Source organism: Pistacia vera, unplaced genomic scaffold (genome assembly GCF_008641045.1).
Source record: "Pistacia vera cultivar Batoury unplaced genomic scaffold, PisVer_v2 Contig400, whole genome shotgun sequence".
Classification (NCBI taxonomy): Eukaryota; Viridiplantae; Streptophyta; class Magnoliopsida; order Sapindales; family Anacardiaceae; genus Pistacia; species Pistacia vera.
This window is the reverse complement of record NW_022196225.1, coordinates 1,207,830-1,226,435: the sequence shown is the minus strand read 5'-3', so window position 1 is coordinate 1,226,435 and position 18,606 is coordinate 1,207,830. Positions and strand designations below refer to the sequence as shown.

The window sequence follows — 18,606 nt, the reverse complement described above, 5'->3', positions numbered from 1 at the left end:
TGCACACCTAGCGTCATAATCATCAGCCTCTAATACAGAGGGCAAAAGAAATGCTACATACACGTCATTTATGTAAAAGTAATAGCTAAACATAACCTTGAACGGGTAAAAGAGAGGGAAAGAAAAAAGGTTGGTGGAATATATATACTATATTAACATAAATAACAAGATTCAAAAGGACACCACAATAGGGAAACAGAACGGGGGTTTGAACAATACGGAAGCCAAATAACAATCGTTTAACACTTTACTAAGGAAGTTCCAGGAAACACATGTCCAAAGAAAAAAAACAAAAGACAGAATTACATATTGTTCACTTCAGAATTTTCACTCAAAAGCCCACTGATTCTCCCGGCGAACCTCCTCCTCCTCTTCTGGAGTAAAGTCATTCTTAATGTTGAATGTTTTGCGAATCTCCTCTGGAGTTTTTCCCTTAATCATGTCTGCAACTGTCTGGCAAGTCAGGTCCAGCAAGCTCTTGATGTTGAGATAGTTTGCAGCCTAAAAAGCAAAACACAAATACAAACAAGTATGCACATTAAAATGGTATAGGGAATAGATAAAAACAATTCAAGATGCAGCACCTTATATCCTTATATGTTGAGATTCAAGATCAAAACAACGTTAAAGCGCTATCGTTGAAGTAGGAACAACTGAAAATATGATACATGAATCTCCAACACAGAGTCAATATGGTCATTACAATGGAATACAAAAGACTAGGTTAAAAAAAAAAAAATGCAGCAGAAGTTACGCAATAATTAACATGAGAAGAAAACAACTTCTTTATAACACAGTGCAAGAAGTTTATACACTTCTTCAACGGAGAAAGTTAATATGGTATATACACAGCAAGAATCAGCGGATTTGCAAACTTTGCATGAATTCATCAATTCAAATTCTAATATCATGACAAGGAGAAACATACACATATCATTACAAGGACATGAAAAATACACAACTTTTAAACAACAAATGCATAGAGATAGACGTTCCAACCAATAGCTTATCCTCTTTTGAAACCATTGACCAAGGAGGAATACCAATTAAAATCTTTCCCAACCAGAAGAATACCTAATTAAAAACTTTCCCAACAACAGGAATACCTAATTAAATAATTTCCCACTCAAAGGAATACCTAATTAAAATGTTCCCCAAGCACCAGAAATACCTAATTAAAAATCTTTCCCAAGCAAATCTTCGTTCTGATTTAACAATTAGAGGAATTTATATTTAGGTTAAATCCAATCGATTTTGATTAAAAGTCGAAGCAATCGACAAACCCGAATAATCAATTACAAAGAATCAATTAAATAAAAAGGAAGGGAGAAAGAAGTCTAACGAGGATGAGATCGAAAAGGGTAGCCTGATCGACTTTGACGAACTCGGCATCCCAGGCCTTGAGTTCTTCGTCGACGCCGGCTGCACGATCGTCGGCCTTGGTAGCCTCAACGTGCTTCTTGCAGTACTCGATGACCTTGGAGAGGATCTTGCTGGTTACATTAGGAAGAGGAATTCCGTTGTCGGCGCAATCGTCCTCTATCATATGCTTTATCGTCTGCGATTCCAAAGCCACCACTTCATCTACCTCGAACGCCTCACCATCGGAGCTTTTCAGAGTAATTTTCTTGCTCGTTGACATTCTTTCGTATTGATCAATCAACCGATGGATCCAATATATCAGAAACCCTAAATAGATATCTCCCCCACGATTTCAAACTGAAATAGTAATCTTTAAAATAAAATAAATAGTGTATATATAGATAAAGATAAGAGAGAGTAATCAAGGTGTCTGTCTCCGGGTTGGACAAGAACAAAGTGATAATCAATGGATGATTTAATCAACGGGGTTGATTTTGCCACGTATGTATTCTTGGATGGAAATACTATTTTGCCCTTTTTGATGGGCTTATAATTGCTAACAGCTTTTTGGGCCAAAAGGAATATAAAGCAACTTTATTAAAAATCATCAAGCCCTTCAACTATTGTTGAGGCTCAATGGAAATCAGAATTTCAATGGTTTTACTGGTGTCATTGTCAAAATTTTATATTTTATATGCAGGTTCCCTTGTTAATTGCAGGAAGAAGTAAAAGCAGTGAAAGCTACATATTTTTCACAAGCACTTGAGGAAATCTGATAGACATGAGTAGAATTTCAAAGCTTTCATCCTGATCCAAGTCTAGAGAGGATCAGACGGAAGTGATACAACATAATGTTATTACAAAATTAGGAAAACAACTGGTTTAGCATATCTGGGAAGAGGTAATCCATGAGGATTCTGTAGGCTTCTTCCGTTGGGTGGTAACTGTCCCAGAAAACATACTTGGAGGCATTAGTACATGTAAACAAACTCCATTTATTACAGGTAGCTGCTACTTCAAATGTACCCGTACCACAACATCCTCTATCAGCAACTTCAAATCCTGACATAAACAATTAAATAATTTGTTAAGTGAACTCAGTCTTGTTTAAACCAAATACTCCTGTTCAAATAATGGATTACCATATTTCTTTGGATTTTGGATGATATCATTCATTATGGTGTAGCCATCAATGAAGACCATCCTGGATTGGGGATATTTTTTGTTAAGGTTATCCAGCACTACTTTCATCTTAGAGTTAAACAATTGTGCTGCTTCATTGTAGTATGTTACACAATTTCTGTCATGTCCTCCTCTAACAGTTCTTGAAGATGGCATACATCCTAAGGGTGGTGACCCCAAGACGCCGATCTTTCGAGCTCCCTGTTTGTATAGTCCCTTCCAATTGATTATATGCCAAAGTAAAATGGGTTTAATTAGTTTGTTGATATTTGAGTACTGTTCATGGCATGGTAGAGAGTACTGTAGTGTCTATTAGAATTTAGCTTACCTCAAGAAAGAGTGAAGCTGAGGTAGCCAAAAGATCAGCATAAGAAGAAATATTGAACTCTAATATTCGGAAAAGAAGGAGAAAATATGTGTTGGCAATGTCATTACTGCCTGCTGATACTATACTTACACTATTGGCTGTAATGTGTCTTGCTCTTTCTTCTCCAAAAGATTCTTTCACCCTTTCCATACATTCTTCGAACAGTTGTAATTGCTTTGTTAGAGATATAGCTGCCTGATCGAATTACACATAATAAGAAATAAAATAAACATGTCAATTACTTGCGATTAATTAAAAGTTAATTTTACAAGTTTTCAGATAAAAATTTTAAATTTATTTGTACCACTAGCCAAGATGTCACAGGATCATATCCTGCCCCGGCCGAAGCAAAGCTTACTCCTGTGAGGAGGTCTTTAGTTTGTATATCTGGATCAAGATATGCTGGCAACACCTCTTTAATTCCCAATGTTTCCACTGAAAGCGTTTGTATTTGACATTAATTAAAGAATTTCATAAACGATGATCCTATAGTCTACAGCAATATCTTTCAGATTTTCTAAGCAAACCCTTGTGTTCAAAATTTTCTGTGCATGTTCAATATCATATTTTCACCCTTTTCACAACTCTTCTAATCAAGGGAAAAGTTTTAATGTGGAAGTCATTTTGTATTAATAATTAATCAACATTTGTCTTCTTAAAGACTTTATCATGTTCTATTAATTAGCTTTTTTATAATAAAGAGAAATACATTTGATTGATACCAATTAGGTCGGAAGGAATCTTTCCATTGCTAAACCTTCCTGTTGGCTTTGCTCCCATGAAATCCCTTCCGTAGGGTGGGAAATTGCTCCTAGCAACTGCATTCAGTTTGTTGTTGTTGTTTCCTGTATCAACTATGGAATCCCCAAACATGAAAATAGCTGAAATTGTCACATTGTCCTGGAGCTTTACTGTAGCTTCAGATGTATAGACTTGAAATATGGTAATGACCAAAAGACAACATATTGAAGCAGAGTAAGAGAAGAAATATAGCGCCTTTAAAATGATGGAAGACATTGTCTTTTAATTAGTTAGGCCTCAACTGAAACAAGAAGAGAATGATTTGTTTATGAATATCATTTTTCGTCTTACCTCAAGATTTTATACACCGAATAGCCAGACTTGAGAAATAACATAAGCTTTTAATAATTTGTTACGTGAAAGATAAATCGCCTTTTCCTTAGGTCATGCATTTTACGTTCAGATTAAGTTAGAGATTTACCCGTAAGCTTCAGCCTGTGTGAGATTTCATTTCAAGTATGTATATTTCTAGTTCTAACTTGTGCAAGAGAAGGGGACTACCGTTGCTCCAAATTATATATGTTAATTCACCGGAAATATATGCACAAGGAAATTAATTTAAGTTCAGAGAAGACTGATACATGATTGATGATGATCAATGGTGATCTTGAGCGGGAGTCTGTTTGTAATTTAAACCAGTGGCTCTTACATAAGAACTAGATCTCGTAAAGATAAATCTGGATATGGAAAGAATAAATACATTGTAAAGCAGAAAGAAAATAAGTGGGGAAAGTGAAAACTAATCAGGGGAAACTGTTCTTCAAATCCGGCAGAATAACTGAGACGGATTACAAAGTTGCCCTGTTTCCGAGTAACAACATCCTCTAATTCTATCTATCTGGAACATGAAAGTCTGGAATTATAAAATAACAAAAATAAAAAAGTTATAACACTAGTTTAAGCTTGGATAAGCAGAGAAAAAGAATTTGTAACTAAACTACTTTTCTAGATGAGATCAAGGAAACGCTTGTAGACATCAATGTAGAGAGTATCTCAGCTTGGGGGAGGGTGATTTTGAGTGTGTTTATCTCGGACAACTGCGCTGCTTGGTTAACACCTTCTGTACACATTCTCGATACTTTTTGCTGATGGTAACCAACTTAACGGTAATATGTACCCAAAACAGCTATCTTTCCTACTCCAAGTCCAAGTCAATGTAAATTTACCTTTAAAAAAGTTGAAGTCCAGCTAACTCAAACTACAAGAGAAGTGTAAGAAGAAACATCATATTCGGAAGAGGGGGTGAAGTAGATGAATGCAATGTCATTATTCGCTGATGACAGTAGAAACAGGCTATTTCATATTATTTTTTGGGCTCTTTTCTCCAACAACCCCTTTAAGCTTTCCCAAGTACTCCTTGAAGTTATTTAATTGATCTTTTATCGATATAACTGACTGATTTTGGTGTCAGAAAAAATCTGCCTATCAAGTCAGAAAATTATTTCCATATTGTTGTTGTTGCCTGTATCAAGGATTGAATCTCCGAAGGTAAGTGCAGGGTTTCATTCAAACTTTCTAGCTGCTTCTGTGGTAAAATCAACAACACAAATGTTAAAAGAGGGAACAAAATTTTATAAGCAGCAGAAGACTGATTCACAAGAGAGAACCCCATATTTATTTCTTGATTGAATTTCTCTTAAATATTCACATACACATACTTATAAATGCTAAACGGCTTCATTAAACTTTTTTTTTTGCCAATCATATTTTATGTTTATTTTAACTTAAACCTCACAAATATGTGAATACTTGGGTTCTTTCACGGTTTCACCTCCTCTATCTATGTATAGTTACTAATTGAACATCTAATCAGTTGAAATATAAACCAAAATTCAGGTGAAAAGAAACCAGAAAACAATTAAGCTATATATTAGAATTCTTTCAAATTAAGTTGATCATAAGGAACCAAATAACCATATTGGTTTGAAGCTACAGTATCAAACTCGGTTGCTTTTTTTAATTTTTACTTTTTGTTATATAAATAAAAATTTGTCATTAAATAGCTCTGATTCTTGCTTTAAATGTGAAAACCAGTAATGTAAATCACTCAAAATCAATATGTATATATTTATACCATTATTCATATACATGTTCATATATTCATGGAGATTTGCAGGAGCGAAATAATTTAATCACTAACCTCCAGCTATAACAATTTGTTGTTGTTGTGTTCTTCAAAGGTTACAGACTCTTCCAATGCACTACAATTCTTAGAACGATGGTTTTTGAGAAATCAGAATAATTGCGTGTATTAGAGACTTGTAACTGTTCTCCTTTTAAAACATGCAGAAGTCTTTCCATCAAAGACTAGGGATAACTGCTAAAAACTGCTCAAGAGTTTAAATTTTATATAAAATAATATATATAAAAGTGAAGGACCAAATAGTAATTTTAGGGCAATGAATTTTAATTAATTAAAAATCTAACATTCTCCCACTTAGTCTAAACTTTTATTACACAATCCACAACATAGTAGTTTTATATTCTTTATGTTTAATTAGAAAAATAAAATTGCATAAATCATAGCAGTAAGCCCCTTTTAAACAAGTATCACCTTCCATGTATTATTATGTAATTTTCTCTTTCTAAATAAACACTTAAATGTGGAATATTACTTTATGAACAAACCTCAAATGTTTGTTCCAATGAAAGTATTACCTCTCATAGTGACAAAGCAAGACGTAATCTCATTTGAACTACATGATCCTTGAACATCTTTAGTGGCATGCCTTTTGTTAGAGGATCAACAATCATCTACCTGGTGTGTATGTGTTTAATGATTACTTCTTTGGCTTTAATATGGTCCTTTGTTGCTAAGTATTTAATGTCGATGTGTTTACTTCGACTTCGACTCTTATTATTCTTAGCAAAGAATATAGCAGTTGAATTGTCACAATACAACCTTATTGGCCTAGAGATAGACTCAACAACTCCAAGCCCATAAATGAAACTTCTCAACCAAATACCCTATGTAGTAGCCTCAAAACAGGAAACAAACTCAGCTTCCATGGTAGAAGTGGCAACCAAAGATTGTTTGGTACTTCTCCAAGATATAGCACCTCCAGCTAGCATAAAAACATATCCAGATGTTGATTTCCGAGAATCAACACAGCCAGCAAAATTTGAGTCTGAATATCCGATGACTTCTAAAATGTTAGACCGTCTATAAGTAAGCATTAGTTCCTTGAAGATACCTTATGACCTTTTTTGCAACTCTCCGATCCAAACTTGGATTACTTTGATATCTTCTTAACATGCTAACTACAAAAGCAATGTCAAGTCTAGTACAGACCTGAGCATACATTAGGCTTCCAACAACTGAAGCATAAGGAATGGTTTTCATTTGTTCCTTTTCAATCTCAAGTGTACAACATGGGTTCAGATTGAACCTGTCACCCTTAACAATGGATGCAACACTGGGTGAACAATCTTTCATCCTAAATCTCTTAAGAATTTTATTAATATAGACTTCATGAGATAGTCTCAAAATATGTTGAGACATGTCCCTATGAATCTTAATGCTAATGACATAAGACACCTCACCCATATCTTTCATACTAAAATGTTGAGAGATAAATTGTTTCACCTCATGCAGCAAACCCAAATCATTGGTTGCAAGTAGAATATCATATACATATAATACAAGAAAGATGAGTTTGCTCCCACTGACCTTGTGGTATATATACTGATCTACGACATTCTCTACAAAACCAAATGAAGAGATAACAATGTGAAATCTTAAATACCATTGTCAGGAGACTTTTTTAAGTCCATAAATGACTTTTTAAGCTTGCAAACCAAATGCTCACCATCACTTGAAATGAACCAATCAGGTTGTTTTATATAAACCTCTTCCTCTAAATCTCCATTGAACAAAGCTGTTTTCACATTCATTTGGTGTAAATCTAAATCGAAATGGGCAACTAGTGCCATGATGATGCGGAATGAATCCTTTTTAGAAACTGGAGAATTCGTTTCTTTAAAATCTATCCCTTCCCTTTGCGTGAACCCCTTGGCAACAAGCCTAGTCTTGTATCTCTCAATGTTGCCTAATAAATCCCTTTTGGTTTTAAATAGCCATTTACAACCAATAGGTTTCAACTCAACAAGGTCCCAAACCTTAGTATCCGCCATAGAATTCATCTCGTCAATCATGGCATTATACCACAACTCAGATTGACTACTGTCCATAGCTTGTAAAAACGTGTCCAGGTCATCCTCAACACCTATGTCACAATCATACTCTTGCATATATACTACATAGTCAGTAGGAATTGATGATTTATTTGTTCTAGTAGATCTCCTTAATATTGTGTCAACAGTCTCTTGTTTAGACTATTGCACAACTGGTTGTTCCTCCTATGGTGGAGGCTGTTCAGAATGATTTTCTAAAACAATCTCATCAGAACGTGGACTTTGAATGATTGGTTCCTAATTGTTCACCCTATTTGGATGAACAGTCAATCTTTTACTTGATGTAGGAGCATTATTTGAAACATCAATTTTCTTAGAGACTAAGTCTCTGAGTTGATCACTCCCACTAACGATGTCATTCTCAAGAAATTTGACATTTCATGATTCAACAATTCTACTGGAATGGTTCAAACAATAAAACCTATATCCCTTGGATTCTTAAGCATATCCAATAAAATATGCACTAATAGTCCTAGGATATAACTTTTGTTCTTATGGATTATAAACTCTAACTTCAATTGGGCAACCTCAAATGTGTAAGTAACTTAAACTTGGTCTCCAACCTTTTCATAACTCGAATGGTGTTTTAGGGACCGCCTTAGTTGGAACTCGATTTAATATATACGCTACAGTTAGACCTGGCAAAACGGGTTCAGATCAACGGGTCGACCCTAAACTCGAGAAAAAAATATAGGGTGTGAGTCCTTAATATTTGACCCGTTTTGTTTTGACCCGTACCTGGCCCGGCCCGTTTTGTCAATAGGTTAGACGGGTTTATTTGCGGGTACCTTTTTTTTTTTTTTTTTTTTTTTTTAAAATCCCTTTTCACTTTTCAAGTTTTCATTCATCACAAATTCCCAAATCCCTAACCTTTCTGTTAAACTCAGTCTCTCATCTCATTAGCCTTCTCTCAAACTCAATCTCTCATCATTCATTAGCCTTCTCTCATCCCAAATCATGACTAAAAAGGGTACTCCACCATCATCGACGTCACTTCTCCTGTCTCCACTGTCCACTCTCCTGTCTTCGCTTCTCATCAGCCATCGTTTGCACTCTACAGTCTCCACAGTGCTGCATCAAGGTATGTGTATTAGTATCGCTCTCATATTTTACTCTTTTGAATCTGATCATGATTTGTCCTAGTTTATAGGAAATGGTGATGATTTTGTTGTTTCTGTGATTCTTTTTTAGTTGTATGTCTCTAATCTTCTGGATCTTTGTATTGGCCATTCATAACTTGATGTCTGATCTGATTGTATGACATCATAAATAATAGTGTTCATTTCATGGTGATGGTCTTCATTAAAGACGATTTTGCTCAACATTAGCTTCAGATTGCATCTCTCTTCTATGTTTCTCTATTTATCGAAATCCAAAAGAGCAAAATTGAGGCTCTATAGTCTGTAGGTTCTATCCTCAGGTAAATAATGCCTACAATAGCTAGCTCTCCCGAAGAGGCCATTTATTTTGTGTATTTACTATACTTAAGAGTAAAGGAACTGTTTTAAATTATTGCGGTTGGATTCTGCAATATTCAAAGATAGATTGTTATTGTATGCTATTATTCTCCTGAGAATTGAGTTAGAATATTGAAAGATGATGTCTACTATTGCTAGTGATAGACAATTTGATTGGGAAACATAATAATAATTAAAATCCATGAGAGGTCTTTGGATCATAACTGACAGTGGCATTGGAAAGTGATAATGTCATGGTTTGTAAAATATTTGTTCAATCCAAAACTATGCTTTTGATTATAATTAAATTTTGAATGATAATATAAACTGATGGATGGTGGCCGTGGGTGGGTATATATTCTCTTCTCTGCAATTTATTCATGTATAAATCTTGACATGTCCTTTCTTATTTGTCCTTGTTCTTGCTGATAGATTCTATCATTTACATAGAGTTTTGTAGATGATGATGTGAATGCTGATTCGGATGATAATCTTGATGTGCCGTTAAGTAATATGGAAATTGTGGAATCAAGAGACTCTACCACCCCCACTGTCACTGTAGGATGAACATTTGCTGGCCAAGAATATTTTTTGTTGAACAATGTTAAGTCAGGTTAAATTTATCTTTATGTATTTGTATTTGTAATTTTGTATTTTATGTTATTGACTAAATGTGTTTGTTTATGTGTATTAGTGATTATATATTTGTTTATTTTGGTTGGTATTTGTAATTTTGTATTTATGTTATTGACTTATTGTGTTTGTTTATAGGTATTAGACTAATATGTATTTGTTTATTTTGGTTGGTATTTGTTTATGTGAATTGAATTGAATTTAGAGTAGTTGATTGTGGGGGTGTAATAATAAAAAATTAAAACTGCAGGAATTTTACAGGTGTAACTGTTATAATAGAAAATTAGTGGGGTTGAAACTGTAAAAATTAAAACCTGGAGAGAGAAAAAAGGTGCACCCGCGGGTCCACCCGCACCCGTATAGGGTAGGGTATGGGTTCAATATTTTGGACCCATATTAGGCTCGTACCCGTGATGACCTCACCCCAACCCGGCCTACTCGCCCGTTTTGCCAAGTCTAGCTGCAGTTTTAAGAGCTTCGATCTACAAAAAATGAGGAAGTTTGGAGTTATTCAGCATACTCCGTACCATATCCATTAATGTTCTATTTCTTCGTTCTGTTACCAGGTAAGGTGTATTGAGCCACAATACCTTGCTCTTGAAAAAATTTAGCAAATAGACCAAGTGCTTGTTCGGTACCAGTGTATGTACCATAATATTCACTACCTCTATTAGATCTCATGATCTTAATTTATTTTCTACATCGTTTCTATATTTCTGCTTTATATATTTTGAAAGCATCAACGCTTCATCCTTATGATGAAGTAAATAGAGATATATATATCGTGAATGATTATCAATAAAAGTGATGAAATATTTCTAACCACCAAATCTCATGTCAAGGTAACAAATATTTTTGCGTATGATTTCTAAAAGTTCAGAACTCTTCCTGACACATTTCTTGGATTTGTTGGTTTGCTTTCCCTTAATGCAGTCTACACAAATATTAAAGTCAGTAAAGTCAAGAGTTTCAAGAACTCCAGCATTTACCAACCTTTTAATCCTATCAATGGAGATGTGTCCTAATCTCCTATGCCACAAAAAGAAGAGTTTTCATACATCAGTAAAGTCAAGAGTTTCAAGAACTCCAGCATTTACCAACCTTTTAATCCTATCAATGGAGATGTGTCCTAATCCTATGCCACAGAAAAGAAGAGTTTTCACTCATAACAGTATGTTTAATACCAATACTAGCATGTGAAGTCATTAAACTATAAGCAACAGTATCACTTAAATGAATTTTAAACAAACCATCAATCATAGTACCATTTCCAACAATAGATGAGTTCGTAATTAAATTAAAAGAACTACCATAAAAGTTGAAACAGTATCCAAAAGGTACAAGTTTAGAAACTGAAATTAAATTCCTAGAAAAATTAGGAATATAAAAGGTTCATTCCAAATCCAAAATATAATTAGTGCTTAAAATAAGTCTATATGTTTTAACAGCTTCAACATGTGAAGGCATCCTGTTTCCTGAATAAAAGCTGCATTCACTTCCCATCGGTTTCCTTTGATCCAGAAAACCCTACATGGTATTAGAAACATGGATTGTAGAACCAGAATCAATCCACCAATCATTATGAGAAATACAAATCATATTAGATTCATAACACACAAGAGATGTGAGGTTACCTTTCTTGTCAAGCCAGACTTTTCTTTTAGGACAATCCTTCTTCACGCATCCCTTCTTTTTACAGAAGAAACACGTGATGTAATCCTTATTTCCTTTGCTCGTAACCTCATGCAACTAGCCTTTTCCCTTCCACTTCTTGTTCTTGTTTGAAGTATGCTTGATATTTCCTATCACCAAATGTGCAGTTTCATTCACTTCCTGAATCTCTCCTCCTTTTGAACGCACATGGTCAAAAGCTCATTAATTGACCATTTAGCCTTTTGTGTGTTATAAGATATCTTGAAAGGAGTATAATGAGATGAGAGAGAGTTCAGGACATAATGCACAAGGAAATCATCAGTAATCACCATCTGAATGCATCCATCAGATCTTCATGGATGTCAATCTACTCATTAGGGTGTTGCCTAATGCCTTATCTGATATTTCAAACTGAGGATGAATTGCATCCATCAGATCCTTGATATTCTCACACTCTGGTATCAAGCACTACTCATAATATGAGATTTGATAAACATTATGCTTAAACGATTGGATCACTCCTATCATTCATACAAAGCAATCTCAGCCTAAGAGCTAGTATCTGTAGGTGTAGGTGGCTCTTCCTTACGAAGAGCATAGTCTAGATCAATGCACCCTAAATGAAGAAGAACAGCCTCCCTCCAGATTTTGTAGTTGTGACCATTTAAATATAGAACTTTATCCTCAACCATCATTAAAGTTTGATCAACTGTAAGTATATCAACATATATGCTTACTAAATAAATTATGAGGCACAAACCATCAACAACAATTATAAATTTGCCAATGTAAAACAAATAACAAATCATAAATGAATCGACATATCATAAAAACTCCTTGTGGGTAAAGACATTACATATTATGATTCATTATCCTTTAATGATGAAACTAAAAATTATTAATATTTCATAATACCTGTGGGCTAATTAAGAAATAAGAATAATTTCTATTTCATCTTAATTAATCATGAAAATATAACATTCTCTGTGGGTAAAATGATTATATTAACATGATTAACTACAAAATGATGTCATTAACTTTAATATGACCATCATTAATATTACTTAATGCATATATTATCATAACTTAGAGCATCTCCAATGGTGCTCTTTATTTTAAAGAGTATCTTTCATATAAATAAAAAGCATTTTCATTGATTTTTAAATATAAAGAACAAAATTTTTATTCAAATCCAATAGACTCTTTAAATTTTAGGAGAAAGAATATGTTTTTTCAAGAAAAAAACTTAATAGGAGAGATAAATCTTAAATAAAATGTACAGAAACTTGTAATTTATTATTTAAAATTATGATAGAGAGTAAAATTTGACTCTCTAAATGTAGAGAGTCAAACTTACTATTTAATTTATATTTAAAGAATAAAGAGTCTATTGGACTTTTGTTTTTATAGATAAACTTTTTATAATAAAGAGTTTGAATCATATAAAAAGTCTTTTGGAGATGCTCTTAGATGCTATGGCTACTCTAAATTAATCAAATATATATGATCATAAAACATCATATAGTTATAACATGAATTATTGCATATAACACAATATAACATAAATCAAAATAAGAATATCACATTATTTATGCATAATAGACTAATACATATCATAAAAAACCATCACACGCGTTGTCACCGACTCCCACTAGCCACTGTGACTCAACCACGCGCAGCCATGTGTCTCCATGCGTCGGCATGCGCCTCCAGAAAACAACACACTCCTGCACATGCCGTCACGTGCCGACACGACCCTCCCACGCACTACATGCGCCAAAGCACACTTCCCCACACACATCTTCACATGCACACATGCGCCAAAAGTCAACGCGGGTCTGTTTGACTGGGTTGGGTTGACCTTTACCTGGTTCACTGACCCGGTTTGTCCCCGTTGACTAGTTCATTGACCCGGTTTGGACCGTTGATCAGGTTGACCTATTGGGTTGTGGGTGAGTTTGATCGAGTCGAAATGACTCGGTTTGACCTTTGACTTTGATTGGGTCAGTTTGACCTGTTTTATCCTTGACTAGATAGATTTGATTCGTTGACCCAGTTTTTGCAATTTTTTAACCCATTTTCTATAGTTTTTAATAGCCCAATTCCTCCCATTTTTCCAGTGTTTTAGAGCGGAAACTTGAACGTGGATGTACGACTTATGTCGGTGACATCCCAAATGACATTTTCGTCCCAAATCGGCGCCGTAAATGGCTGTCGAAAACACTTAAACGATAATTTTAACCGAAACTTTAAACTAGCATAACTTTGTAACCACAACTCCATTTTTGACAAATAATATATCGTTGGAAAGCTCTTTCAACAAGGATTCCAATGACACAAAAATCGAAAATAGATATGATTTATTCAAGAAGTTATGTCCTATAAAATTTACAAGTTTTAATATTAAAAAATCTCAATTTTATACAATATAGTCTAAATTTGCAACAAACAATTACATGTCAGACAGAGATTAAAAGAAAGCTCTGATACCACATGTAAAATCAGTAATGTAAATCGCTTAGAATCAACATGTATATATTCATATCATTATTCATATACATGTTCATATATTCATGGAGATTTGCATAAACGAAATAATTTAATCACTAACCTGCAGCCATAGCAATTTATTGTTGTTGTGTTCTTAAAAGGTTACAAAATCTTCCAATGTACTACAATTCTCATAATGATGGTTTTTAAGAAATAAGAATAATTACGTGTATTGGAGACCTATAACTATTCTCCTTTTAAAGTACGTATAAGTTTTTCCATTAAAGATAACTGCTGAAATCTGCTCAATAGTTTAAATTATATTTAAGCCAACTACCAAGTAGTAATTTTAGTAGTAATTTTAGGACAATAAATTTTAATTAATTAAAAAAATTCTAACATTAAATTCTCTGCAGACTCTCTTCCGACGCCACTGCAACACGCATCTTTTAGTTTACAGATAACAGCGATTTTTCACGCCCAAGTCGGTGCAAATTATATGATGTAACGTACAAAATTAAATGAAAATGACTTTAACACAGTCGGGAGATTTGAACAGTAATATTTAAGAATATCTATTGTATGGTATAGGGTGAAGAGTTCTTTCAGAATTTTATTTCACAAACTGCGAGTTAAAGGGGCTAATTCTTCATCTTTATTAATTGCAGTTAACATCATCTTTAAAGTTAAAAAATGGTAAAGATATACTCCTTGATTCTGCCTTCACCTTCAGCTATATCAAATTGAGAAGGTATTATTTAAAACAGCGAAACAGTCATTGTTATTTTCATGTGTGATTGATTCCAAGTAAATAAAATTGTGAAAAATTACATCTTAGGGTGACTTAGATTGTTGTTTTGGCTGTCATTAACATCCCATACCATACTAAGATGAAACAAGCAGCAGCAAACGTTTGCAGTCCAAAATGACAATACCTCAAAGCTGCTAATCATCAATTGAAGCTAAGTATTCAGTAATCAAAGTTGGAGTCACTTACTCTGGTACATAATCATGAAATTTACAGATAAAATCTTGAGTACATGACTTTTCCAAATACTTCATTTTATTAAAATTTAAGAGGAAATGTTTAACATAGCACATCTTCCAATATATATGGTGCAGAACTTTCAAGATGATCATAATTTCATTGATATAAAACTTAAGATTACAAACTCAATTGCTTAAAATTTAATACGTATGCATTCTTTGCAGAGAATAAGATGTATTTTGGAAAATGTGAGTTGTTGAGAATAGGAAAGAGACTTAGTATAAGAGAACAGAAGCTAGCAGGTGAATCTCTTGATCACAAGAAACTCGAGATATATTTTTGCAGAATTTCAGAGACGAGCATCTTATATGTTCTTTCTGCAGGATGATAACTATCCCAGAAAATATAAATAGACGCGTCAGGACATGTTGGAGTCAATGAATTACACGTAAATGCTGCTTCTAAAGTTCCTGAGCCGCAGCACCCTTTATCCACAAATTCAAATCCTGAACAAAACAATCAAGGGGAAATAAGACAAAAGTCTCCAGCTCATGTGTGGATTAAAAAAGGGGTAAAATAAGATGATTTACCATATTTTCTGGGGTTTTGTATGAGCTCAAACAGAGGGTTGTAGATATCAATGTAAACCACTTTGGCATCAGGCAAGTTTCTACTAAGGGAATCAATCGCTACAGAAAATTTAGTATTGAACAACTCTGATGCTTGGTTGTATTCCTTTATACATTCATCCCTTTTTCCTCTTCCAGCAACAGTTCTTGATGATGGCAAACATCCAAGCGGCGGTACACCAAACGCCCCGATTCGTCGTGCTCCTAGTTGATATAACTCCTTCAGAATTTTTAAAGAGACACAGAAAGTTAATGTTTATGAATGAATTTATTCATCTTTTCAATTTCATTTTTCAACCCATCTACCCTATAAACTTCAAAACCCTGTAGGATCCCCACTCACCAGAAGGCTATCAATACCAAGTTCATAAGAATCTGAACAAGGACTATTCAATAAAAATTACCTTTAAGAAGCTGGAAGCCGAGCTCGCCATAAAGTCAGTATAAGCACCGATGCTGAGCTGCAATTGCCTGATGTGAGCATTATAATAGACGTTTGCGATGTCATTGCTGCCTACTACCACAATAAATAAACTATTTGTGAAGATTGTGTTTGTTTCTTCTTCTCCAACCATGTTCTTCAACTTCTGTGTATATTCTTTGAACAATTTTAACTGATCGGATAATGGTATCGCTGTCTTTTTTGTTAGGAAAAAAAAAAAATTGAATTATAAAGTTAGATTGAAATAAATAATCTTTATCTTTTGAAAGTGAATAGACTGAAGTATTTACCTCCACTTTTGCCGTTAAGGGATCATATCCTGCACCACCTGAAGCGAAGTTAACACCTGTGGGAAGATCTTCAGGCTGCAGATTTGGGTCCAAATATGCTGGCAAAAGCTCTTTTATTCCCAATTCTTCCACTATCAAAAAAAAAAAATATAGACTTAGAAGTTAGAACAAAATTTATTGGGCCCTAAATTAAAAACCCATTGGATCATTCATCCATCAAAGACGTGATGGGTTCTGAAATTAGTATATTCCAGAGTTATACACTCCTAATTAATTTTTGGGAGCCAGATGTTGAAACATCACTAGTTATAAAGAGAAGGAAAATAAAAATGTTGGGACCTCATATGCTAAATTATCTCCATGAAAGATAAAAGTGCAATGAATGCATTTAAAAAGAAAGGCGTTGGCATTAAATAAATGAGATGTTGCTAGTCTGTACCAGATATTCACATGCTCCTAAACCTACCATTGATCTTTGTTCCCTCCTCTTTCTGGCCGGAAAGTTTCAGTCACTGGATTAGTGGATTGTGATTTGTGTGAATAAATTGAACTATCACTTTTGATTGGCTTAATCTTTTGTGGATGTGTTTGATCTATGCCTCAAGATGCATTATGTGTCACACCATTGAACCTAATCACTAAATGAGGTCCCCAGAAATATAGATATTTATAAAGAAATTTCTTTCATTGGCTGGACAGTAGACGGACTCCCCTCTCCCATTGTGCCAAGAAGCTCTGATCTTGGGTATAGACCATTTGATTAATGAATTTATGGATGGATGCCCTCCAATTGAGGTCGAATGGCCCCCCCACCCCCCAAAAAAAGGGCCGAGATAAACACATTGAACTACATATTAGGGATAAGAAATGAGAGATAGAGATAGAGAGAGAAACAGAACCTATGAAGTCAGCGGGGACCTTGCCGTTTGAAAATCTTCCGGTTGGCTGTCCTCCGTTGAAGTCCCTCCCATAAGGAGGGAAATTACACTTAGCCAGCGTTGTTAGATTGTTGTTGTTGCCTGTATCAACGATTGAATCTCCAAACATGAAAAGGGCTCTAACTGTTACATTGCCTGGCAGTTCAATTGCTCCTCCTCTGCAGCAAAAAATAACTAAAACACAAAGAGAAAACCAAAAAACGGAGGAAGAAGAAGATAATTCCATAGACAGAGACAGAAATATTGTGGGTTTTCAAAGTGGTTATTGCTACACGATTTTATTGAGCGAAAGACCAAGAAAATAATTGTGTGCCTTGCATGGATTTCAATGCACATATATATACTGTATATGCTGCAAATTTCTGCTCCTTTTCATTTCATTTAATGCCAACAACATATGGAGAAGGTTACATAAACATTTAAAGCAATCCACATCACAGTAACTTAACTTGAAGCTAGCTAGACCTTCCATACGTTTCATCTAGTCTGAGATCCTCCTTGGTGGAGAGTCGAGAGTGTACAATTCAGAAGTACTCAATCTAGCTGGCCATTAAAGCTTGATTATTGAAAATATTAGAGACAAATTCGTGCAGATCATTTTGATAAACGACGCCTCTTAGATTATTAACAGAGATTCAAGTTCAACCATCTCTGTACCAATATCGCAGCTTTGCCAATATATGTTGATAAACCTCTATCCTCAAGCCTCGCTATGTTGATTTTATTAATAAACGTAAATTTTTTTTTTTTTTTCGTCGGCGTGTTGGACTAGCTTGTACGTATCTCAATTAGTCTCTCAAGACCATGTAATTGCCGACCAAATAAGAGTCTCCGTGATACATCTATTAGCTTTGAGAGCGTCATAACTCAAAACTCATAGGCCTCATTGTTCTTTTACCATCAGGCCACCAATGATGGTTAATAAAATTAACTTGTCCACAGTCATAAATATATAATATATTAAAAAAAAAAAAAAAAATCTAGGGGAGTCTTTAGATATGATGAAGTGAGCTTTTTGGTTAGCCAAATCCCTTTTCACAGGGAATTCAATTTTTTTTTTTTTTTTGGGTGTAACAATAACTAATAAAAGTCTGAATCATCTTTTCGAAAATGTGAGTTAATTTCGTTTTCACTTGTCTAAATTCTAAAACAAAAGGATTTGGTCCTTCTTTTGAAATTT

The 18,606-nt window shown here is 34.3% G+C and overlaps 2 protein-coding genes across 2 annotated transcripts; both read right to left on the bottom strand.

Annotated features, from left to right (window-relative positions):
- Positions 1-121: 121 nt before the first annotated feature.
- On the bottom strand, positions 122-1,758 carry LOC116141800 (SKP1-like protein 1B). Its single transcript, XM_031427279.1, has 2 exons — positions 1,343-1,758; positions 122-501 (listed from the first exon to the last, which is right to left on the bottom strand). The coding sequence occupies exons 1-2, from the start codon at positions 1,640-1,642 to the stop codon at positions 328-330; spliced, it is 474 nt and encodes a 157-aa protein (XP_031283139.1). The 5' UTR covers positions 1,643-1,758; the 3' UTR covers positions 122-327.
- A 469-nt stretch (positions 1,759-2,227) lies between these two features.
- LOC116141834 lies at positions 2,228-17,781 on the bottom strand. The gene is made up of 10 exons (XM_031427306.1): positions 17,388-17,781; positions 16,489-16,619; positions 16,161-16,394; positions 15,718-15,976; positions 15,460-15,633; positions 3,634-3,900; positions 3,216-3,346; positions 2,873-3,106; positions 2,505-2,760; positions 2,228-2,424 (listed from the first exon to the last, which is right to left on the bottom strand). Exons 1-10 carry the CDS (start codon positions 17,650-17,652, stop codon positions 2,228-2,230), a joined length of 2,148 nt encoding a protein of 715 aa, XP_031283166.1. The 5' UTR covers positions 17,653-17,781.
- Between the last annotated feature and the right edge of the window lie 825 nt (positions 17,782-18,606).